Source organism: Pseudophryne corroboree, chromosome 10 (genome assembly GCF_028390025.1).
Source record: "Pseudophryne corroboree isolate aPseCor3 chromosome 10, aPseCor3.hap2, whole genome shotgun sequence".
NCBI classification, from domain to species: Eukaryota; Metazoa; Chordata; class Amphibia; order Anura; family Myobatrachidae; genus Pseudophryne; species Pseudophryne corroboree.
This window is the reverse complement of record NC_086453.1, coordinates 366,604,438-366,631,048: the sequence shown is the minus strand read 5'-3', so window position 1 is coordinate 366,631,048 and position 26,611 is coordinate 366,604,438. Positions and strand designations below refer to the sequence as shown.

The 26,611-nt window shown below is 45.6% G+C and overlaps 1 protein-coding gene across 1 annotated transcript in view; it reads left to right on the top strand.

The window, feature by feature from the left end:
* The first annotated feature begins 263 nt into the window (after positions 1–263).
* LOC134965389 (nicotinamide N-methyltransferase-like) overlaps positions 264–26,611 on the top strand; it is a 76,670-nt gene continuing 50,322 nt past the window's right edge. Inside the window, exons 1-2 of the mRNA XM_063941852.1 lie at positions 264–414; positions 2,804–3,011. Of these exons, the coding sequence (XP_063797922.1) occupies positions 264–414; positions 2,804–3,011 (359 nt within the window). The remainder of the gene's footprint in view (positions 415–2,803; positions 3,012–26,611) is intronic.

The following is a 26,611-nucleotide window of genomic DNA, read 5'->3' as shown; positions in this document are numbered from 1 at the left end:
TAAATTGCTTAAATATTTTACAAGATTTAAATATAAATTGAAAAATAATTAGTATGATGATTTATTTTGCTTTAGGATATTATCACACTGTCACCTGCATTCCCATGACAGCTCCTGAGGCTGATACCCCATCATATGATAACACTGATATCCTGGTTACTGATGAATATACATAACTGGATCCTAGTGAATATAAACAGAATTCCTGAGCCAGTAAATTAATAGACGTGAGCGTCAGACAGCCTGTGACACAGTAATACAAGATGGATTCCAGCACCCATAAATTCTATCCTGAACACGGCTTTGATTCTAGAGAACTTTTGGAAACATATTTTTCTAACAAACCAGACATGGCCTTTGGGGACACTTCAATAAAATTTCCAATGGAATGTTTACACCGTGCATTCAGTGAGGGTATGTATATTATACTGACAGTATGTATACTATACTGACCAACTTACCTTAGTGTGAGTGATTGCATGTGTACATGATTGTGTGTTGGGGAATTTAGACTGTATTCTCTAATGGGACAGTGACTAATGTGCATGACAATTATACTCTCTGCACAGCGCTGTATAAAATGCTCAGACTATATAAATAAATAGTAATAATGATACTTTATGATGGATCTAAGATTATATATTTCTATGCAGTTGATAAAGTGAAGAATTAAATTTTTCATTTGCTAAATGCAATGCCTATGACTCTTTCTTTGATGACGGAACATGACTGTGTACAGTACATACTGATTGCCATTGAGTGTTAGGAATATGCATGACATCATTATATCTGTCCACTGACATGTCTATATAACATACAGTACTGTACAGTAAAGTAGTTCTTGCGCTATAGTGTATTTCAATGGAGACCTCTCACATGTGCAATGGTGATTCTTGTATTATAGTATTTTATTTAACACCTCATGCATGGGCAACTGTGATTTTTAAAAGCAAAATCTGGTGGATGATCACTAGTATTACACTCGCCAGTAATGCCATACGCCAAACGCCAGAGATGGATAGATGAGCGAGGCTCCATCTGTATGTATTATATCATTAGATCTGCCCACTTACATACTGTAGTTACAGTGTATTGAGTGAGGATTGAAGAACCCTGTGTAATATCACTGTCAGATGACAAGGACTAGAAAGGAAAATTGAGCACTTGAAACAGCCTCAGACAAGCAGTAGGTGGGTTTGACCAGGACCAAAACTAAGATTTTTGTCACCAAGGGCAAGTCAACAATTTGGCATCCCCCCTTTCTGACATAAAATGAATATCATTCCTCCTCCCTACCACACTTTATACAGGACAGAGTACACTGCAAACAGAGGGGTCTTACAGTAGGGTGGGAGGATCCCTGGCAGCGATGATACCCCCAGGTCTTACAGTTGGGTGGTAGGATCCCTGGCAGCCATGACAATCCCAGGTCTTACTCCAGGGTCACAGGATCCCCAGACGCACAGAACCAGACCCCAATACATGATACAGGATCTCCTCACCTATGTGTAGCCACCAGCTCATGTGCAAGCTACTGTAACTCACCAGCTGGATCCCTTGTCAGATGTAATTTCTGGTTACACCATCTGGGTCCCCCCTCAGAGCTCAAAGTCAGGGCAGTGGCAGAAACAGGGCCATCATGATGCTACCAGAGCAGGATGTGGGACTGTACCATCACTAGGGAGTACGGAGTAGAAGATAGTTTAAGTAAAAAAAGGAAAATCGCATGAGGGTAGAGGTCCCTTCTCATAAGAGCTTACATTCTAAATGGAAGGGGCAGATAGACCAGGGTGACACAGTTGGGGTAAACAGTGAGTGTGGGAAAGAAGGCCTAGGAGGAGAGTTTGCTGGGTTTGGTAAAGAAGTAAAGAGATGGGTGCAAGGTGTACAGTTTTAGCCCATATTAAGCTGCATGGTCTCCATAACAGAATGAAAAACAATGCTCAAAAAACTTCCTACCTTGAGTAGAGCTGAGGTGGGAAGGGCTGGCAAAACATATGTGGGGCCCAGAAGATAAGGGGGTGTGGCCAAATCCTGAAGGTTAGGCCGTGTACCTCTAAAAAAAAAAACAATGAGGAACACTATGCATACGCTATGGACAGGAGCATTCATCCTTCTCAACAGCTGGCCCAGGTCTCTGCCAGTACCCTCGTACAAGCCTGTACCCAAGTAATGAGTTTCTAAATCTGATTTTTAAGTGCTACAATGCAGTGGCAACACTTTGTTTCTGTGCCAAGTTCTGTTGTGCTTCACATACAGACTCATTTGCACACAGATATACAAGTGTTGCATATTATATTAATCATCACACTCTCCTGGTATGGGCTAGGTGCATTGCATTGTAATAGACACAAGCAGAGGGAACTGGTAACTCACACACACCAGGCATCAGTGATATCTAAGTGTGCATGTTTCCTAAGAGTTTACATTATGGCACATTATGACACCTCTGAGGTCTGTAAATGTCTGTGTGTATATACAGGAAAAGTGGCCCCAGTTACTGGAAATGCTGATCAAAGAATTACTTACATACCTCATATATTACAGTAAAGCAGCAATAGGAGTGTTGTGAGGAAGTTGCTTACCTGTATCTAGGGAGGTGCGGGTTTTCACTTGTTTTGGATGACCAATAAGATAAATATGGATAAATCCAAACTTGAAATAAATTTCACGAAAAAAATGAGTAAATCCGAACCCGCACACCTCTACCTGTAACAGGACATTACAGAATGACGCATAGTAGAGTACAGTTGATGCTACATATTATATTGCACTCTGTAATCACTGAGATCTTTCCCTGCAGGTCACATTAAGGGAGACTTTTTGATTGACATCAGTTATGGATCCATTATTCATCATCTATATACAGCCAGTGGATATTTCAAACAGATCCTTGTGCTGAAGTGCTCTGAGCAATGTATTATGGAGCTGAACAAATGGATTAACACACGTACCGGAGCGTTTGATTGGTCTCACATAAAAGAATATATTAAATGCACAGAAGGAAACAGGTAAGAAAACATAAAAAAGAAATAATAGAGGTGGATGGTTGCGCTGTAAGGATTTGTGCAAGCCTGGGGGTAGTCTGGGAGTTCCCTGCAAACTCCAAACAGTAAAAATGCACTAAAAATGGTAAAGTGACTACTCCCACTTTGGCACTAATCCAATGCTACACTTTTTGCAGGAACTTCTATTTTCTCAATAAAATGTAATGTACCGGATTGATGTGAATAAAATATAAATTAAATACTACTGAATGATTAAAAGTGAGACAAAAACAGAACCCAACATGGGAAACAGAGTCCTACCAAGATGATAATCGGAGCCGCAGGTGTTATGAATGCAAGGTATTTCCCGGGAACAATACCCTGCATGTGGCTCCGTCTGGCGTGTTCCCCAGTGGTCCCTTTCACAGTCAAGGATGTCCAGACGCACAGGAAAGTACTGGAAAGCAGGTTCCTACTGCATCTATCAAGTGTAACCCCAGTGTCAGTACTCAGTAACCTATTCCAAATGCTTTACACTGGGTGTCATTTATCCTGGGATGAAAGAAATATCTGTTGTACAGCTCATGCCATTGGGGGTAATTCAGATCTGATCACTGCTGTGCGTTTTCGCACAGCGGGCGATCAGATCCTAACTGTGCATGTGCGTCGGACAACAGCAAAGGGGATCGTCTGTCAGTGATGGGATTGTGCAAAAAAATCCATTCGCATGGGCGTTCGCAAGGTGATTGACAGGAGGAAGCAGTTTGTGTATGGTAACTGACTGTTTAGTGTTCTGGAAAATGCAGGCATTCCCAAGCATTTTCAGGGAGGGTGTCTGATGTCAGCTCTGGCCCCAATTGAGACTGCACACACAGAATTTTAGCAGCTCGGTGTACACATAGCAGCGCACACTTGCACAGCAAAAATACACTCCCCCTGTAGGTGGCAACAATCTGATTAAAGGACAGCAAAAAACGCAGCTCAGCAATCAGATCTGAATGACCTCCATGGTCTCCTGTTATATGTATTTCAACAGACGTAGCTAATATTACTAATCCCATTACTGTGTAACTCTTTAATTAGAAATAAACAACTTGCCCAAATAGCTGGGCAACTAAAATTATGCATGGCCTACATCACAAAACATACCCAGAAAGACTAAGAAATCTCAATATGTATAGTTTGGAGCAGAGAAGGGAAAGGGGAGACATGATATAAACTTTAAATATACTGTATCAAGGGTTTTAACAAAGTCCAGGAGGGAAACATTCTCCAAATGAAGAGAAGCAATAGGACATGCGGACATGCACTGAGACTGGAGGGGGGGAGGTTCAGGGGAAATTTGAGGAAAAATTACTTCACAGAAAGGGTAGTGGACAAGTGGAATAGCCTCCCATCAGAGGTGTTAGAGGCTAAGACAGTGGAGCAATTTAAACATGCATGGGATAGACATAAGGATATCCTTACAAAGAAATATGGATCAAACAAGGTTAGAGAAAAAAAAAAGGGGGCAGACTAGATGGGTCAAGTGGTTATTATCTGACGTCAAATTCTATGTTTCTATGTTACCTGGGTTTCAACTTCATTCATCGCCTAAATCCATATGGATTCTTCTTCTCTTCTCTCCTGAAGGAGAGCAATAGGTAAAATTAAAAAACCCTTTACTGAGGGACATGAAGTTGCTCTTTGCAGAATATTGACATGAATGAATGAATGAATGAATGAATGAATGAATGAATGAATGAATGAATGAATGAATGAATGAATGAATGACCTGTTGTGGTCAATGAATGAACATATTATTAAAAATACAAAAAAATGTAGTAATAACTTAACCAGCGCTTTTCCAGTTCGTTTTCATACACAGTCCCGTTATTTCAATGGGAATATAAAATGTAAGAAAAATGCATATAGTGTAACACAATTTTAATGCATATATAAATGACAAACAATAATTGTAAAATGGATAAAAATTCTGCAAAAAGCAGAAAGTGCAGTGCAAGGCATTCCTTTTCTCATGAAGAGGTTTTCCAGGTGAGTGATACAATGAAATAATTACCAGATTGGTTGGAACTGTGGTTTAAACAGTTCAAATGCATTTTTTTAAAATAATGACTGGCGGTCCCGGGTATCACGTCAGTACAAATAGTAAATGTCAGTGTTCTCACCAGCCGGATCCCCTCCTCCACCAACGCGTTTCTTCCCCTATCTGGGGCCTTTGTCAAGGTGAGTATGCCTCCTACAAGTCCTTCCTACATTTAAACTAACCATGTCCAATGACCGTTCACCGTACACAGCTGAATCCCTAGACATAAACAGCCTACAAGTCCCATGATTCCATGCTGTGCACGGGACTTCCTGTTGTGTCATTTCCGGCACAACGGGGAAACCATGGTAACGGCAGATCCCGTACTCCCAACGGGCAGGACTTCCTATAGATGGTCCTCTTGTTGATACATAGTGTCATTGTATAATGTCCAATAAACAGATCCTTAATTACGTTCGACAGAATCCCGAGTTCCGAAATTATAGCGATACGTCACTTCCGGTCTCGTCCCGTTATAGGTTGCTATGGAGATCGTAAACATAACCTGCAGGAAATAATACCCAGTGTACAAAAATGGTGCTACAAAGAAGTGACACATTCAAAAGGGGTAGCCACTATAAGAAAATGATTAAAACTAATCATAAATAAAGATGACTAAAAACTTTACTTTAAAACACTAATTAAAACTCATACTGATATAAACAGACTCATATTGGTTCATATTAATTTAAAAACCACTTAATTCCGAAGTCCGCATTAAGTCCTCCCGGTTTGAGTGTGTCAAGGTCATATATCACTTGCATTTCTGCTCTCGCCAGTTGGCTAGCCGCATCCTTCTTTCTGTGGGAGGCAGGAAGGAGATAGGTAGAGAGGATGCTACCTGCCTGGCTGCTCTGCACTATAACACAATAAGAGTAGCTATAACACTATAAGAGTAGCTGGCCAGGCAGTTCCACCTCCCTGAGCTCCTCTCTCGCTGTAACTACACATGTGCATCAGGCTACTGTGTGCCACTGCTGGGGAGCTTGTCATCATTGGACAAGAATAGCTGAGCAGACACAGGAGACAAGGCAAAATCAGAGCAGGTAAGTTTGTGCTGCTGAGGGGTGGTTATTGGAGGAACCAGGGAGATTGCTGTGGACTGGGTCGGGGAGAGAGTGCTGTGGGGTGGACATTTAGGGGTACTGAGTAGGGGGTTGATGTGTGGTTTTTCTTGAAGGGGGAACTGCATTGAAGGGAGATGTTGTGAGGGGGACATTGAAAGGGTTAGGGAGTGATGTGAGGTTGACATTGTAGGGGGGTGCTGTGTGGGGTGCATAGTGAAGGGAGACTTCTGTGATAGATGGACAGAAAAATGGGGAGGGCAACTTTGATGTGGAAATGGAAGGAGGGTGAGTGCCATGTGGTGTGCATTGGATGGGCGGGGAGGCTCTAAGGTAGTTATTAAAGGTGGCCAGTGCTTGGGAAGGACAGTGAAGGCTCCAGTGGGAATGCTGTGAGGTGGATATTGAGGGGCAGGGGTGCTGTGGGGTGGTTGTTAGAAGGAGCTGTGGAAGGGAGGGTGCTGTGAAGTGGATAGTAGTGGAAAGCGGAGGGCTGCGAGGTGAACTTTGAAAGGGACAAGAGTGACCAGGGTCGTTGCCACCACTAGGCAGCTGCCTAAGGGCGGCAGCACTTAAAGGGTGGCGCTGAGTGCAACAACAACAAAAAATGAAGGAAGTGACTGTTGTGTGCACATACCATGAGGGATGTGAGGCACCCGCTCCCTGCTCACCCGGTGTCGGATAGGTGTCTCATGTCAAGTGCTATCACCTCTCCTTCCTGGGGTACTCTGCCCACCTGCCTGCCCCAACAGACGTGTAGAATATCTGCTTCCTCCGCCGGGACCACGGAGCTGCAGGAGCCTGAGGAGGAGTCTGGGAGCTGCACCTTCAACCAGGGCAGAAAGGGCTTCCCCAACCCACAGCTGATCCATCCTACCCCCACTGACACTTTTTTTTTAACTGTCCCAAATTCACATTTGCCATCACCGGGAGCCTGATCTGCTGTCCCCCCACCATCCCGTCTCGTCTCATGCGTGACCCGGCCTCGCAATTCACCCTCATCCTGCTCAGCCCGGAGAAGAGGAGGTGAGTAGCACACTGACAGACATCACAGTGCCATACATGGCTACTGATCAGCAGCCAGTGTCTGCTCTCTCTGCCCCTCTGTGCTCCGTGCAGCTAGGAGTGAGCCGCATCCTCTGCTGTGTGGGACTGACTACTGTGTGGGACTGTTATTCCGAAAGTCTTCCCCTGGCACCGATGCTGTGGTCACACAGAGTGGCTTTTATGTGGCTGTGGGGTGAGGTGGGGAGCAGTGTAACACTACAGAAGTGTAGCTCTAAAGTCACACAGTATCACCCTATAACCGGGTAACAAGGGCTCTATTCATATACTGTATATTGAAGTCAAATACATTCTATCCAATTTGCATGTTTTTAGTGTGTTAAAAGTATATCATTACACACATACATGTAGTCTTCTCTCTCATCCCCTTGGCCAAGCACCAATTTTCGCTGAGACGAGTCAACGCAATTGACTTCAAAAAGTAATAGCACACTTCTATCAGGAGCATTGAAAGCCCTCTGGTTGCTGCAAAGTATATCATGTGCAAGGGGCATACATAATATGGCGGTGAGAGCATGCCATTCCTGTTAATTTATCACCCATACAAACATAGTATGCATTTCCTATATTTTCTGCAGACATGGGCTTTAATGTCAGTGCCGTAACTAGGCACTTTAGCGCTTTGTGCAAGAAATGGCATTGGCACCCCCCCATGTAAGATAGGGGCAGTGCGCGCCGTAGGCGTGCGAAAAATATATAGAGGTGTGGCTTCATGGGGAAGGGGCACGGCCATAAAATAATACCAATTCATACTATGGTGCACAGTAGTCTCCTTTATTCAAATTACGCTGCACAGTAGCACCACTACACCAGGTAGAGCCCCTTTTACACATTACGGCAGCCAGTCCCCATTTTTACACATTACGGCAGCCATTCCCCATTTTTACAGATTACGGCAGACAGCGTCCCCCTTTTTACAGATTACGGCAGACAGAGTCCCCTTTTTACACATTGCGGCAGACAACGTCCCCTTTTTTAAACATTACGGCAGACAGTGTTCCCTTTTTACACATTACGGCAGACAGTGTCCCCTTTTTACATATTACAGTAGACAGCGTCCCCTTATTACACATTACGGCAGACAGCGCCCCCTTTTTACACATTATGCACACTGTCAGTCTCACCCCCTGGCCGATTGCACCCCCCACTGGCAGGCACACCCCCGGCCCCCATCAACCAGGAAGGGTGAGGAACTGAGGAACGATCATCGCCCCCTTAGCTTCCCCCAAAGCCCATCCATGCCCCCCTGCTGCAAAAACTTTAAAGGCAGCACGGCCGCAGCCGCGATACTCACTGAGCAGCTTCTGCCAGTGCCAGTGAGTCACACTCTTCTCCCATCATTCGGCCGTGGCGCATGGTGACCTCTCCTCTCTGGTCTCTCTCAGTCTCCTTGTTGCCGCTGCAGTGCTCGTCGTCGGTCACATGAAGGAGAGGAGGAAGGTGCTGACCTGTGTGCGTGAGCTGGCGTGGGTCCCAAAAAAACTCTGCAGCTGCTATGCAATCCGCAGCTGCTGGGTGCGCCCCAGGTCATCCTACGCTGTGTGCAAGGCCAACAGTGCACATACCTAGTTACGGCTCTGTTTGATGTACTGTATTTGTTTGCAATATGGGGCAGGACGGACAATGTAATTGTTAGCATTACTGCTTTACATCACTGAAGTCATGGGTTCAGTTCTCAGCATGGCCCTAACTGTGTGGAGTTTGTATATTCTCCCCATGCTTGCATGTTTCCTCCGGACGCTCCGCTTTCCTACCACAATCCAAAAATATAATGGTAGGCTAATTGTCTCCCAACAATTAAAAAATAAAATAAAATTACCCTGGTGTGTCCGTATAAATTATGTATAGTCTGTGCACCTCCATTATGCAGTGTGGCTTGGGGGAACCAGTGTAGCGGTACAGGATGGGACCAAATGTCTAGGGGGGTCATTCCAAGTTGATCGCTAGCTGCCGTTTTTTGCTGCATAGCAATAAGTTAAAAAAATGGCAAGCCTGCAACGCAATGCGCACGCGCGTCGTATGGGTGCAATGAACATTGTGCTTTTGCACAGGTTCTTGGAACGATTCCATTCGCACAGCCGAACGCAAGTAGATTGACAGGAAGTGGGAGTTTATGGGTGGCAACTGACTGTTTTCGGGGAGTGTTTGGAAAAATGCAGGCGTGGCCAGGCGTTTGCAGGGTAGGTATCTGATGTAAATTCTGTGTCCTTCATCGCAGCAATCATCGCACAGAGGTGGTCATTCTGAGTTGTTCGCTCGCTAGCAGTTTTTAGCATGCCGTGGAAACGCTATGCTGCCTCCCACTGGGAGTGTAGCCAATGGTGGGAACTTTCAGGTCAGCGGTGAGGTCACTTTCGGTCAACCGCTGACCTGAAAGTTCCCACCATTGGTTACAATGGAGCGCATAGGCGCTACATTGTAACACTGCCGTGTGCCGCCTGTCAGACAGTACAGGAGCACACAGCCGATCAGGAGGGTGCCACAACGTGGCGCTCCCAGATTGGCTGAAGAAACCCACTTAGATATCAGTCAGAGTGGGTTTCTGGCATTCGGGGAAAGGGGTCCCATGTGAAAACATGGGGCCCCTTTCAGTTAGTGGTCGGGTGTCCCGTTTTTTATTTTTTCAAGTACGTGGATTACAAAAGGATTTACCGAGGAGCCGAAAACACTGGATTATGTGAGTATAATTTTTTCTACAGGTACACCATGGATTCTACTGGAGAAGAGGACCGACCTGCGTGGGAACATAAGGTAAGTAAGTGTATATGGAGGTGTGGATGGATGTATTAAAGTTATACTTTCAAGGTATGTGTGTGTTGTCTTTATTGGGGTATTTTTTTAGTAGTAGTACTACAGGTACCAGCGGGCCCGTTTTTCCGCCGCATGCTGGTACTTGTGGTTCTCCAAGTACCAGCTTGCGGGGGAGGCTTGCTGGGCCTTGTAGTACTGCTACTAAAAACAATATCAATCACTTTTCACAAAGGCTATCAGCCCCCCATCCGCAGCCTATTGGATGGGGGGACAGCCTCGGGCTTCACCCCTGGCCCTTGGGTGGCTGGGGGGGGGGACCCCTTGATTGAAGGGGTCCCCACTCCCCCAGGGTACCCCGGCCAGGGGTGACTAGTTGGATATTTGATGCCACGGCCGCAAGGCACTGTATAAAAGTGACCCCCGGCTGTGGCATTATCTGTCCAGCTAGTGGAGCCCGGTGCTGGTTTCAAAAATACGGGGGACCCCTACTCTTTTTGTCCCCCGTATTTTTGGAACCAGGACCAGGCGCAGAGCCCGATGCTGGTTGCTTAAATATGGGGGAACCCCTGTCCATTTTTTTCCCATATTTCTGCAACCAGGATCGGCTCAAAGAGCCCGAGGCTGGTTTGCCTTAGGAGGGGGGACCCCACGCAATTTTTTTTTTATATTTAAACTTTATTTTTTTGTTAAACAAAGTGCACAATGAAGCCCAGCACGGATCTCTCAGATCCGGCCGAGATTCATTGTATTAAAGTCGGCAGTGTTTTACAAGTCACTCACGTAAAACACTGCCAAAAAAAACGAATGACATCGACATCGGAAAACCCGAAAATGCAGAATACGGCAGCTTAGTAAATTAGTCGTAATCAATTCAAAAAGTTGCATATTTACACTTTCGATGTCATTCGTGATTGAACTTTGACCTCAAATGGGAAAATACGAATCTTAGTAAATATACCCCTATGTTCCAAAATGTTTCAGTATTCCTTCCTGGCGGTGTGACTCACTTTGCACATATGTAGTCCACACTCATCCCAAAAAATGAAAGAAAGAATGGATATAACGGTGAAGTACGTTTTAATCCATAAACAACAACTTTAAAACAGGTTAATACACTTTGCCACATGAATATCCACCACTAGTAATAAGCATACGTACCAGATTATGGGGGTAATTCTGAGTTGATCGAAGCAGCAAGTTTGTTAGCAACTGGGTAAAACCATGTGCACTGCAGGGGAGGCAGATATAACATGCGCAGAGAGAGTTAGATTTGGGTGGGTTATTTTGTTCCTGTGCAAGGTAAATACTGTCTGCTTTATTTTTACACTGCAATTTAGATTTCAGTTTGAACACACCACACCCAAATCTAACTCTCTCTGCACATGTTATATCTGTCCCCCCTGCAGTGCACATGGTTTGGGCCAACTGATAGCAAACATGCTGCTGCGATCAACTCAGAATTAGGCCCTATGTGGGGTGTCAAAAGTGCCCACCTTGAAACAGCATAAGATATTCCACTACCCTCCCGGGTTAAATTGGGTACCGGATCAAATGCTGGGCTGGATACTCCTGAATCCCCTACACGAATGCTGGCAGGTAGTCTGGTCTCCGACGCGTTTCTGCTCAGCTTGGAGCCTTTTTCAAGGTGTGTGGTGCTCTACAAACTAATGGGTTTATATACCCTAAGATGTCTCCTGATTGGTGTACCTCAGACTCCGCCTTTTTAGATTGCTGTTGGTGCAAAACTTTAATTAAATTATGTCTTAAGTATATTCATATATTATATTTAATTTTCCTTTTATGTTTTTAATTTCATATGTTATAAAAAACCATCCTAAAAGCTAAATAAAATACCAATTTGCATTCCAGATTCAATTAGGTCACACAATACTTCCGGGTATATTGACCGTAAGTGACGTGTGTTTATAGTTAGTTGTTTGCGGCTTTAAATGATCTGTGTTGCTATACAGTACATTACACAACACAGATCAATGTCTGCATAATCCCCATATCGGGGAACATACAATCCTCCCCGGCAATCTGCCCGCAGCATAACCTTTACTCGGGGTCCCGTAATGCCACTTCCGGTCCGTGGAATGCATGACCAACATTGCGCTCCATGGTTTCCGGAAGTGACGGAACTTAGCGCTTCCTCAATGTAGAGATATGTACTATACCCGCCTCGTCACTTCCGTTAATTCCAACTTGTCTCTTCCGGTCCGTGGAACGTATTCTGCTCACTGCATTCCACTGTAACCAGGAAGAAGGGGAAATAAAACATATTTTTCCTTATTACATAATTATCATAGGTGATGTTTAACCACATGCAGTATCCCCCCTATTATCTTAGGGTTTGATAATCAAGTTCTGCCAGAATCCAGATGGAATGTGCAATGGGTGTTACAGTGTCTGGCATAATGTGTAATTGGCATAACAGTGTTTGGCATAATGTGTAAGGGGCATTACAGTGTGTGGCGTAATGTGAAAGGGGCATTACAGTGTGTTGCATATTGTGGCCATGCCCTATTGTCATGTAACCACTCCCCTAGACTTGTGTGACCATGCCCCCTCATTCCACGTGGCCATGGCTATTTTTACTATCAGTACCACTAAGAAAATAATTATACTAGCAGCACTGGGACTGTGACCCGTGTTATATGCATTGTACATTGGTGGCAGTGGACAGGCAGGAGCAGTAGCCGGTGCGTGACAGAAACTAGTAGACTATCCATGCACACTAGCCGTACCGGAACTCACAGCCCCCTGAAAAGTCAGTTGGGGAAACTACGCACTTACCACTGGTATGGGGGAAGGCAGTGGAGGTGTGTGCTGTGCCATCAACCACCTGGCAAGGTGTGCAGCTCTGGTAACCCCCGATGTATGAGGCTCAGGGTGACGGGACTTGAGTGTGTCCCTGGCAGCATGAGAGAGAGCAGAGCCGGTAGCAGTGAGGCGGGGCTTCCCTGATTGACGGCAGTGGTGAGAGTCTGCACTGGTGAGAGGCCAGTGAGGCGGAGAGGAGGCGCAGCTTTCTGACAGTAGTCACACTAGGACAGGGGTGGGCAATTATTTCAGCTGGGGGGCCGCTTAACACTTCCAGCGAATATTCGAGGGCCACACACAAAATACTCAAAAAGAGATCCCTTTTTACACATTACGGCAGACAGCGTGCCCTTTTTACACATTATGGCAGACAGTGTCCCCCTTTAAACACATTACGACAGACAGCGTCCCCTTTTTACAGATTACGACAGACAGCACCCCCATTTTTATAATTACGGCAGACAGCGCCCCCGCTTTTATACATTACGGCAGACAGCGCCCCCGCTTTTATACATTACGGCAGACAGCGCCCCCGCTTTTATACATTACGGCAGACAGCGCCCCCGCTTTTATACATTACGGCAGATAGCGTCCCCGTTTTTATACATTACGGCAGACAGTGCCCCCGTTTTTACACATTACGGCAGACAGCACCCCCGTTTTTACACATTACGGCAGCAAGCGCCCCCGTTTTTACACATTACGGCAGACAGCATCCCCTTTTTACACATTACGGCAGACATCGCCCCCGTTTTTATACATTACGGCAGACAGTGCCCCCGTTTTTACACATTACAGCAGACAGCACCCCCCGTTTTTACACATTACGGCAGACAGCACCCCCGTTTTTACACATTACGGCAGACAGCGCCCCCGTTTTTACACATTACGACAGACAGCGCCCCCGTTTTTACACATTACGGCAGACAGGGCCCCCGTTTTTACACATTACGGCAGACAGTCCCTACCCCCCTTTCCCCCCACTCCCCTAAACCCTTACAACCGTTTTTAACTACCCTCCCCATAACTTATAGGGCAGCTTTAGCTTTATCCAGGGGGTTTACCTATTTGTCAGTGACGATCCCCACTGTCGGTGATGATCTGCGCTGCTGCTGCTGCTTCTCCCCGCTGGCCGCCGTTTCTTCTCCCCACTGGCCTCCGCTTGTGCTCCCCACTGGCCGCTTCGTTCTGCTCCGAGTCCCACTCTGCAGTGCCCGCCCCCCGTGACGCCCCCCGTGACGCCCAGCGCATGAGATAGAGGAAATCCCGGTCAGCTGACCATGTGACGTGACCGGGATTTCCTCAGCGGCGCCGCGTCTGCGAGCAGTGCAATGACAAGCGGCCTGTCGGGCCTCTTGTCATTGCACTCTGGTGGGGCACAGTGGGCCAGGCAGGATCGGTCCGCGGGCCGCATCCGGCCCGCGGGCCGCATGTTGCCCACCCCTACACTAGGAGGTGGTGAAAAGGTGGCACGTCTTTGCCTAAGCTATCCCAGAGGTGTGGCCAACAAGAGATTGACAGTGGAGGGAGGAGTAACCCTAAGGGACAGCTCAGCTCTGAACAGCCGAGGCAGACTGTGAGACAGGGCTGGGAGCTACATATAAGGGCACTGCTGTCCACAGGAGAGGTAGTACAATAAGCACCACACATCACACCTGCACGGCTTAGTGGAGGAGAGAGACAGTGATCTATCACCTATTGACTTATAAAGCATTTTAGTCAGCACTAGTATTATTGCAGGCAATATTCTCCGCTAATAACAAGGCTGTAGTAAAGTGCTACACTATCTCCAGTTCACAATAACAGCACAGAAACCAGGGGAAAATGTAGGATTTATTCAGGGGGGTTCCGTGGGTATGTGTGTATATTAGTGATGAGCACCGGAAATTTTTCGGGTTTTGTGTTTTGGTTTTGGGTTCGGTTCCGCGGCCGTGTTTTCGGTTCGAACGCGTTTTGGCAAAACCTCACAGAATTTTTTTTGTCGGATTCGGGTGTGTTTTGGATTCGGGTGTTTTTTTCAAAAAACCCTAAAAAACAGCTTAAATCATAGAATTTGGGGGTCATTTTGATGCCAAAGTATTATTAACCTCAATAACCATAATTTCCACTCATTTTCAGTCTATTCTGAACACCTCACAATATTATTTTTAGCCCTAAAATTTGCACCGAGGTCGCTGGATGGCTAAGCTAAGCGACCCAAGTGGCCGACACAAACACCTGGCCCATCTAGGAGTGGCACTGCAGTGTCACGCAGGATGGCCCTTCCAAAAAACACTCCCCAAACAGCACATGACGCAAAGAAAAAAAGAGGCGCAATGAGGTAGCTGTGTGAGTAAGCTAAGCGACCCTAGTGGCCGACACAAACACCTGGCCCATCTAGGAGTGGCACTGCAGTGTCACGCAGGATGGCCCTTCCAAAAAACACTCCCCAAACAGCACATGACGCAAAGAAAAAAAGAGGCGCAATGAGGTAGCTGTGTGAGTAAGCTAAGCGACCCTAGTGGCCGACACAAACACCTGGCCCATCTAGGAGTGGCACTGCAGTGTCACGCAGGATGGCCCTTCCAAAAAACACTCCCCAAACAGCACATGACGCAAAGAAAAAAAGAGGCGCAATGAGGTAGCTGTGTGAGTAAGCTAAGCGACCCTAGTGGCCGACACAAACACCTGGCCCATCTAGGAGTGGCACTGCAGTGTCACGCAGGATGGCCCTTCCAAAAAACACTCCCCAAACAGCACATGATGCAAAGAAAAAAAGAGGCGCAATGAGGTAGCTGTGTGAGTAAGCTAAGCGACCCTAGTGGCCAACACAAACACCGGGCCCATCTAGGAGTGGCACTGCAGTGTCACGCAGGATGGCCCTTCCAAAAAACACTCCCCAAACAGCACATGACGCAAAGAAAAAAAGAAGGCGCAATGAGGTAGCTGTGTGAGTAAGCTAAGCGACCCTAGTGGCCGACACAAACACCTGGCCCATCTAGGAGTGGCACTGCAGTGTCACGCAGGATGGCCCTTCCAAAAAACACTCCCCAAACAGCACATGACGCAAAGAAAAAAAGAGGCGCAATGAGGTAGCTGTGTGAGTAAGCTAAGCGACCCTAGTGGCCGACACAAACACCTGGCCCATCTAGGAGTGGCACTGCAGTGTCACGCAGGATGGCCCTTCCAAAAAACACCCCCCAAACAGCACATGACGCAAAGAAAAATGAAAGAAAAAAGAGGTGCAAGATGGAATTGTCCTTGGGCCCTCCCACCCACCCTTATGTTGTATAAACAGGACATGCACACTTTAACCAACCCATCATTTCAGTGACAGGGTCTGCCACACGACTGTGACTGAAATGACGGGTTGGTTTGGACCCCCACCAAAAAAGAAGCAATTAATCTCTCCTTGCACAAACTGGCTCTACAGAGGCAAGATGTCCACCTCATCATCATCCTCCGATATATCACCGTGTACATCCCCCTCCTCACAGATTATCAATTCGTCCCCACTGGAATCCACCATCTCAGCTCCCTGTGTACTTTGTGGAGGCAATTGCTGCTGGTCAATGTCTCCACGGAGGAATTGATTATAATTCATTTTAATGAACATCATCTTCTCCACATTTTCTGGATGTAACCTCGTACGCCGATTGCTGACAAGGTGAGCGGCGGCACTAAACACTCTTTCGGAGTACACACTTGTGGGAGGGCAACTTAGGTAGAATAAAGCCAGTTTGTGCAAGGGCCTCCAAATTGCCTCTTTTTACTGCCAGTATAAGTACGGACTGTCTGACGTGCCAACCTGGATGCGGTCACTCATATAATCCTCCACCATTCTTTCAATGGGGAGAGAATCATATGCAGTGACAGTAGACGACATGTCCGTAATCGTTGTCAGGTCCTTCAGTCCGGACCAGATGTCAGCATCAGCAGTCGCTCCAGACTGCCCTGCATCACCGCCAGCGGGTGGGCTCGGAATTCTGAGCCTTTTCCTCACACCCCCAGTTGCGGGAGAATGTGAAGGAGGAGATGTTGACAGGTCGCGTTCCGCTTGACTTGACAATTTTGTCACCAGCAGTTCTTTGAACCCCAGCAGACTTGTGTCTGCCGGAAAGAGAGATCCAAGGTAGGTTTTAAATCTAGGATCGAGCACGGTGGCCAAAATGTAGTGCTCTGATTTCAACAGATTGACCACCCGTGAATCCTTGTTAAGCGAATTAAGGGCTCCATCCACAAGTCCCACATGCCTAGCGGAATCGCTCTGTGTTAGCTCCTCCTTCAATGTCTCCAGCTTCTTCTGCAAAAGCCTGATGAGGGGAATGACCTGACTCAGGCTGGCAGTGTCTGAACTGACTTCACGTGTGGCAAGTTCAAAAGGTTGCAGAACCTTGCACAACGTTGAAATCATTCTCCACTGCGCTTGAGACAGGTGCATTCCACCTCCTATATCGTGCTCAGTTGTATAGGCTTGAATGGCCTTTTGCTGCTCCTCCAACCTCTGAAGCATATAGAGGGTTGAATTCCACCTCGTTACCACTTCTTGCTTCAGATGATGGCAGGGCAGGTTCAGGCGTTTTTGGTGGTGCTCCAGTCTTCTGTACGTGGTGCCTGTATGCCGAAAGTGTCCCGCAATTCTTCTGGCCACCGACAGCATCTCTTGCACGCCCCTCTCGTTTTTTAAATAATTCTGCACCACCAAATTCAAGGTATGTGCAAAACATGGGACGTGCTGGAATTTGCCCAGATTTAATGCACACACAATATTGCTGGCGTTGTCCGATGCCACAAATCCACAGGAGAGTCCAATTGGGGTAAGCCATTCTGCGATGATCTTCCTCAGTTGCCGTAAGAGGTTTTTAGCTGTGTGCGTATTCTGGAAAGCGGTGATACAAAGCGTAGCCTGCCTAGGAAAGAGTTGGCGTTTGCGAGATGCTGCTACTGGTGCCGCCGCTGCTGTTCTTGCGGCGGGAGTCCATACATCTACCCAGTGGGCTGTCACAGTCATATAGTCCTGAGCCTGCCCTGCTCCACTTGTCCACATGTCCGTGGTTAAGTGGACATTGGGTACAACTGCATTTTTTAGGACACTGGTGAGTCTTTTTCTGAGGTCTGTGTACATTTTCGGTATCGCCTGCCTAGAGAAATGGAACCTAGATGGTATTTGGTACCGGTGACACAGTACCTCCAACAAGTCTCTAGTTGGCTCTGCAGTAATGATGGATACCGGAACCACGTTTCTCACCGCCCAGGATGCCAAGGCCTCAGTTATCCGCTTTGCAGCAGGATGACTGCTGTGATATTTCATCTTCCTCGCAAAGGACTGTTGGACAGTCAATTGCTTGGTGGAAGTAGTAAAAGTGGTCTTACGAGTACGACTTCCCCTCTGGGATGACCATCGACTCCCAGCAGCAACAACAGCAGCGCCAGCAGCAGTAGGCGTTACACGCAAGGATGCATCGGAGGAATCCCAGGCAGGAGAGGACTCGTCAGAATTGCCAGTGACATGGCCTGCAGGACTATTGGCATTCCTGGGGAAGGAGGAAATTGACACTGAGGGAGTTGGTGGGGTGGTTTGCGTGAGCTTGGTTACAAGAGGAAGGGATTTACTGGTCAGTGGACTGCTTCCGCTGTCGCCCAAAGTTTTTGAACTTGTCACTGACTTATGATGAATGCGCTGCAGGTGACGTATAAGGGAGGATGTTCCGAGGTGGTTAACGTCCTTACCCCTACTTATTACAGCTTGACAAAGGCAACACACGGCTTGACAAATGTTGTCCGCATTTCTGTTGAAATACTTCCACACCGAAGAGCTGATTTTTTTGGTATTTTCACCAGGCATGTCAATGGCCCTATTCCTCCCACGGACAACAGGTGTCTCCCCGGGTGCCTGACTTAAACAAACCACCTCACCATCAGAATCCTCCTGGTCAATTTCCTCCCCAGCGCCAGCAACACCCATATCCTCCTCATCCTGGTGTACTTCAACACTGACATCTTCAATCTGACTATCAGGAACTGGACTGCGGGTGCTCCTTCCAGCACTTGCAGGGGGCGTGCAAATGGTGGAAGGCGCATGCTCTTCACGTCCAGTGTTGGGAAGGTCAGGCATCGCAAACGACACAATTGGACTCTCCTTGTGGATTTGTGATTTCAAAGAACGCACAGTTCTTTGCTGTGCTTTTGCCAGCTTGAGTCTTTTCATTTTTCTAGCGAGAGGCTGAGTGCTTCCATCCTCATGTGAAGCTGAACCACTAGCCATGAACATAGGCCAGGGCCTCAGCCGTTCCTTGCCACTCCGTGTGGTAAATGGCATATTGGCAAGTTTACGCTTCTCCTCTGACAATTTTATTTTAGATTTTTGAGTCCTTTTTTTACTGATATTTGGTGTTTTGGATTTTACATGCTCTGTACTATGACAATGGGCATCGGCCTTGGCAGACGACGTTGCTGGCATTTCATCGTCTCGGCCATGACTAGTGGCAGCAGCTTCAGCACGAGGTGGAAGTCGATCTTGATCTTTCCCTATTTTTGGAACCTCAACATTTTTGTTCTCCATATTTTAATAGGCACAACTAAAAGGCACCTCTGGTAAAAAATGGAGATGGATGGATACTAGTATACTTATGGATGGACGAGCGACTGCCGACACAGAGGTAGCTACAGCCGTGGACTACCGTACTGCGTCTGCTGCTAATATAGACTGGATGATAATGAGATATAAAATATATATATATCACTACTGCAGCCGGACAGGTATATATTATATAATGACGGACCTGCTGGACACTGTCAGCACTGCAGACTCCTAAAGTAAGCTACTAGTATCAAGAAGATAGAAAAAAAAAAACACCACAGGTAGGTGGTATACAATTATGGATGGACGAGCGACTGCCGACACAGAGGTAGCTACAGCCGTGGACTACCGTACTGCGTCTGCTGCTAATATAGACTGGATGATAATGAGATATAAAATATATATATATCACTACTGCAGCCGGACAGGTATATATTATATAATGACGGACCTGCTGGACACTGTCAGCTCAGCACTGCAGACTCCTAAAGTAAGCTACTAGTATCAAGAAGATAGAAAAAAAAAAACACCACGGGTAGGTGGTATACAATTATGGATGGACGAGCGACTGCCGACACAGAGGTAGCTACAGCCGTGGACTACCGTACTGCGTCTGCTGCTAATATAGACTGGATGATAATGAGATATAAAATATATATATATCACTACTGCAGCCGGACAGGTATATATTATATAATGATGGACCTGATGGACACTGTCAGCACTGCAGACTCCTAAAGTAAGCTACTAGTATCAAGAAGATAGAAAGAAAAAAAACACCACGGGTAGGTGGTATACAATTATGGATGGACGAGCGACTGCCGACACAGAGGTAGCTACAGCCGTGGACTACCATACTGCGTCTGCTGCTAATATAGACTGGATGATAATGAGATATAAAATATATATATATCACTACTGCAGCCGGACAGGTATATATTATATAATGACGGACCTGCTGGACACTGTCAGCTCAGCACTGCAGACTCCTAAAGTAAGCTACTAGTATCAAGAAGATAGAAAAAAAAAACACCACGGGTAGGTGGTATACAATTATGGATGGACGAGCGACTGCCGACACAGAGGTAGCTACAGCCGTGGACTACCGTACTGCGTCTGCTGCTAATATAGACTGGATGATAATGAGATATAAAATATATATATATCACTACTGCAGCCGGACAGGTATATATTATATAATGATGGACCTGCTGGACACTGTCAGCTCAGCACTGCAGACTCCTAAAGTAAGCTACTAGTATCAAGAAGATAGAAAAAAAAAAAAAACACCACGGGTAGGTGGTATACAATTATGGATGGACGAGCGACTGCCGACACAGAGGTAGCTACAGCCGTGGACTACCGTACTGCGTCTGCTGCTAATATAGACTGGATGATAATGAGATATAAAATATATATATATATATATATATCACTACTGCAGCCGGACAGGTATATATTATATAATGACGGACCTGCTGGACACTGTCAGCTCAGCACTGCAGACTCCTAAAGTAAGCTACTAGTATCAAGAAGATAGAAAAAAAAAAAACACTACGGGTAGGTGGTATACAATTATGGATGGACGAGCGACTGCCGACACAGAGGAAGCTACAGCCGTGGACTACCGTACTGCGTCTGCTGCAGTGCTAATATAGACTGGATGATAATGATATAAAATATATATATATATATCACTACTGCAGCCGGACAGGTATATATTATATAATGACGGACCTGCTGGACACTGTCAGCAGAATGCGTTTATAGAATAAAAACACCACACGACGAGTGTTTAACTTTTTCAGGCAGACAATCACAATATACTGGTGGTCAGTGGTCACTGGTCAGTCACACTGGCAGTGGCACTCTGGCAGCAAAAGTGTGCACTGTTAAAATATGTACTCCTGCTATAACTGCTCCCCAGTCTCCCCCACAATTAAGCTGTGTGAGCAGTGAGCACTCAGCACAGTCAGATATACAGTATTACATAGATGATGCAGCACACTGAGGCTGAGCACAGATATGGTATGTGACTGTGGCACACTGTGTATCGTTTTTTTTCAGGCAGAGAACGGATTAATTAAACTGGTGGTCACTGGTCACACTATCAGCAAGTAGTACTCCTAATATGCTCCCCAAAATTAGTAAATCAAGTGTCTCTACTACTCTCTAGTCTACTCTAAACGGAGAGGACGCCAGCCACGTCCTCTCCCTATCAATCTCAATGCACGTGTGAAAATGGCGGCGACGCGCGGCTCCTTATATAGAATCCGAGTCTCGCGATAGAATCCGAGCCTCGCGAGAATCCGACAGCGGGATGATGACGTTCGGGCGCACTCGGGTTAACCGAGCAAGGCGGGAAGATCCGAGTCTGCCTCGGACCCGTGTAAAAAGGCTGAAGTTCGGGGGGTTCGGATTCCGAGGAACCGAACCCGCTCATCACTAGTGTATATATAAGTGGATATATTTAAATAGCAAATCCAATGTAGGCACTCGTTGGTCTTATTTAAAAGAAACACCTCTGGAGTAAGCAATTTGCAGCAACGTTTCGGGATTAATTTCCCTTCGACAGGCTTCATACATACAACATACATGTAACAAATGTACCAATATACATATAACTTCGCCAGGCTTCATACATACAATGGCCCTCATTCCGAGTTGTTCGCTCGCTAGCTGCTTTTAGCAGCCATGCAAACGCTAAGCCACTGCCCTCTGGGAGTGTATCTTAGCTTAGCAGAAGTGCGAACGAAAGGATCGCATAGCGGCTACAGAATTATTTTGTGCAGTTTCAGAGTAGCTCCAGACTTACTCCTAGCTTGCGATCACTGCAGACTATTTAGTTCCTGTTTTGACGTCACAAACAAGCCCTGCTTTCGGCCAGCCACGCCTACGTTTCCCCAGCCAGTCCTGCGTTTGTATGTGACACGCCTGCGTTTTTTCACACACTCCCCGAAAACAGTCAGTTACCTTCCAGAAACACCCACTTCCTGTCAATCACTCCGCGGCCAGCAGTGCGATTGAAAAGCGTCGCTAGAGCTTGTGTAAAACTGCATCGGCTTTTGTGAAAGCACGTCGCGTGTGCGCATTGATCCGCATACGCATGCGCAGAAGTGCCAATTTATAGCCTGATCGCAGTGCTGCGAACAACGGCAGCTGGCGATCAACTCGGAATGAGGGCCAATGTTGCTTATATACACGAGCAGTATACGTCTGATACAAGATAACAGACATTTATACAATCTCTATAATTGGCGGACACCCTGTGCGTGGTGAGTCATATTTTAAAACACTTTTTCTTATTTTTCACTTCTATACTTTTTATCAATATTTCGCAAGTCCTTTTTAATAAATATATTAATTAAAAAGTTATGTTTTATAAATATTGTGCACCACTTTAAGGCAACTCTGTTCTCTCCTAGAACGTATTAACCCCTTCAATCCCTGTGCATTTATACAGGTAAAGAGAGATTGGGGAAGACTAGTTAGTGTTGTTTAACCCTCTGGAGCCTTGTAACCGGCAACTGGGGATCATTCCGACCCGTTTGCACGCGACTGTTTTTCGCAGCGGTGCAAACTGGTCGGTTCTGCGCATGCGTGGTGGCCGCAATGCACAGGAACGTCATTGCCCAGTGACGGCCATCGCTGGGCAATGACAAGAAGAACGAAGAAAGTGATCGCTGCTGCAATCGCCAGAAGAGTGACAGGAGGAAGGCATTCTGGGGCATCAACTGACCGTTTTCTGGGAGTGGTGCGGTGATCGCCGGCGTGTCCAGGCGTTTGGAGGGCGGATGTCTGACATCAATTCCAGGACCTGCAACACTAGATTCATCACACAGGGTAAATAACTCTTACCCTGGTCCCGTTCTACACAAAAAAAAAATTTGCATAGCAGGGATGCACAAGTGTTCGCAGCCTTGCTACGCAAAAAACCCTCCCCCATAGGCGGCATCTAGTTGATCACACGGGCAGCAAAAAGTTGCTACGTGCGATCAATTCGGAATGACCTACACTGTTTCAGAGGAAAACAAGCTCATTTAATAGAGACATAAGCAGGCTTTATTACCATTCCATAGGATACTTTGCATGTTCACCAACAAGGGAGAAAGGGTATCCGATGGACTGTGATTTTAATATTGTACTGTGAACTTGATAAATTATCATATAGTCAGCTAAATCAGTGTTAATTGTTGTGGTGACCAAAGCAAGCATTGTATGATAAATATGGTTGAGGGTATGGTATTGTGTTAATCTAAAAAGATACTGCACTAACCCTTTATGCCTGAGGTACTCTAGCAGAACCAAGTAAAAGAAGACCCAGTGACAAAGAGTTCCGGAACAATAAAACTCATTTATTGATTTTGGTTGTGCAAACTTTACTGCATTGTGGACTATGTGATTATTCGGGCGAGTGTAATCTATCTGGCCTCATAACTTTTATATCACCACTAACCCTCCAGATACTTAGGCATGGTCCTCCGACTGTTACTATGTTTGGGAGTGGGACCTTCCATAACTTCTGTATTCTTTACAGTGTTCCTCTGTTTTGATTTACTAACTAAATGTATTGGTGTTACGGTTCTTCCATCATTCTATAACTGATATGTTGTTGGTTCTGTTGTTCTTATTTCTGTTTACTACTGTGTAATGTTTACAGTAACTAATGTTTCTTGGTTCCGGGTGGATAGTTTCTAGCTCTCCCACGCTAGGCCACACCCAAATTAGTTGGGATTAAATTGAGTGCTTTTCCTCCCATTCTTGCTCTCTCCGATTCTCGAGTAATTGATTATTTTCCCTAGCACTCTAATCAACTGGGTCCTCCAGGTTTGCTTGGGTCTCTAAGCTTACCTACCTTCCCTCCCCAAAACAGGACCCAATCTAAGTGAGCTCACTCCTCCTTGTCAAGGCATTTGCTAGTTCAAACTCCCAAACCCCCCTCCTACTTCAACTCCCCTTCAGTAATTACTATTACTTGATTGAAGGCCTCTACCCTCTAGCACATAGTACAGTAATAGTAGAGTGAGTCTACCTAGTTATCATCATGCCCTACAACATACTTTCTCTAAATGTTAAGGTATTGAACACTCCCCAAAACACTCCCTTTTATTTAGAATGCTCAATTATCATCACAGGGATATCGTGTTTCTTCAGGAAACACATTTTAGAAAACATTCCCACCCCTGCTTGGAATCTAGACACTTCCCTACTGCAGTGTATTCTAATCACCATCAAAAAAACAATGGAGTTGCCATATTGCTGCGGACCACGGCCCCAATTCAAATACTTTCCACCAATACTGACTCTGAAGGGCGTTACATTATATTGGCATGTCAACTAGGTCCCCAGGTTATGACCCTTGTAAATTTATACACCCCAAATGTGGGCCAAAGTGTTTTTTTTCCAGAAGTTATTCATGGAAATTCAAACTGTCTGCAGGGGGGTCCTCCTGGTGGGGGGTGATTTTAACTCTATAACATCTTCAGATCTAGATAAAAGCAGCCAAACCCACCCGCATTCTCAACATACTTCCCCAGGTAATCAAAGGAGACACATGGCCGAGGCTTGTCTATTTGACACGTGGCGGGCACTCTATCCATCCTCCAGAGACTATACCTTCTTTTTGAATCCCCACGGTATGTACACATGCATCAACATGATTCTTGGATGCAGTGATTTAAATCAAATCTTTACTGAAAGTAGACACTATTTCCAATGCCTGGTTAGACCTTTTGATTGTTCTGGCTTCCATTGATCCAATGGACACTCCCAAGGCCGCAAATCTTGGAAGTTATATAAAACACTTCTTTGCATCCCACACTTTCAGGATTACATCAAAACCCAATTAAAAGACTATTTTTAGGTTAATATAATGGACAATATTCCCTTTCCAGTAATTTTGGAAGCCCACAAGGCGGTCCTCCTTGGCGTGATAATTAAATATGCTTCACATAGGAAGAAACAGCAAAACGAGAGGATCACTTCTATCACCTTCCAATTGTCTCATCTAGAACATATAAATAAACGATCCCATTCTTCCCAAATTTTAAACCAGATCCAGAGTGTTAGAGATGAACTTCAGTGCCTCCTGGCTGGGCACACCCAAAATTCCCTTCGATACCGCGACAAAAATTTGATGAAAAAAGCAACAAATCTGACTCCCTTCCGGCAGTGACACTCAAGGCAAAGAAAGTCTTTCAAACTATTCTGGATCTTAGAAATGAATTAAATGCCCTTAGCTATGATTCAGGTTCTATCAACAACTCATTCTATACTTACTATAAATCTCTTTATAACTTGCCTGTCCCGGCTCTGTTGGAGATAAGCCTCCTACTATCAATCTCCTTCAATTGTCTGTTTGTTACCCTTTGTTTACCAATCGATTGGGAATCCCAGAAAGGAGACAGCACACGTAGTTATGACCGTCAAAATGAGACTGGCCTCACTTTATTTAGCCTGACATTATATAGAGGAAAAAGGGTACTTGCATGAACACTTGATACACATCATATTTCAAAACAATAATGCATCTCTTCTCATAACTCCTCTCAGGCTGTCACCCTCCTACGTGTCCTTCACAGAAGTCTAACCACACAGAGACTGTCTAATAACATGTTTTCAATACTTATAGATACGACCTTGCTTCGCTGAGAATGTCCTTAACTATGAAATGTCAGCATTATTATGATCTAACCAGCAAAGCATACTGCTACTTCTCTAAATTATGGCTGTTGCTTGACAAAATGGCTGACATGCTTAAGCTAAATTCATCTATCTTCCTCAGTCCCTCCTTTCATAATTAAATTACATTACAGCTGATAACAATATGACATTACAGTTGAGCTACAAGGCATCACACAAACTCTACCTACAAGAGACTAAGCAAACAGTCTAGCTATAATGGTGCTAAAGGCTATGTTCCCATAGGACCGTGCTTGTCACTCTATCCCACGGAAGGTACAGAACCGTTTGCTTCATATCCATTAAGGTAGACTGCTCACGGCTCCTTCTTGCCAAGCTCTTCTGTAGTTTCTTAAACTTGGAGGTTTCACATCTTTGAGTTTACAGATTTATTTCAAGCTGAAAGGAAAGGAAACAAAATAGCATCTTAAAATACAGATATATGCAAATTGCTAAGCCAACAATTTTTAATAAAAAAACATCACTATTTCAACAATCTACTCTTTGATCCCGCTAAACCAATTAGCTGGGTTTGAGCAGAACATTTCTCTAAACCACTTCTTGCGCACTATTTGTTTCATTGGGAATAGATATA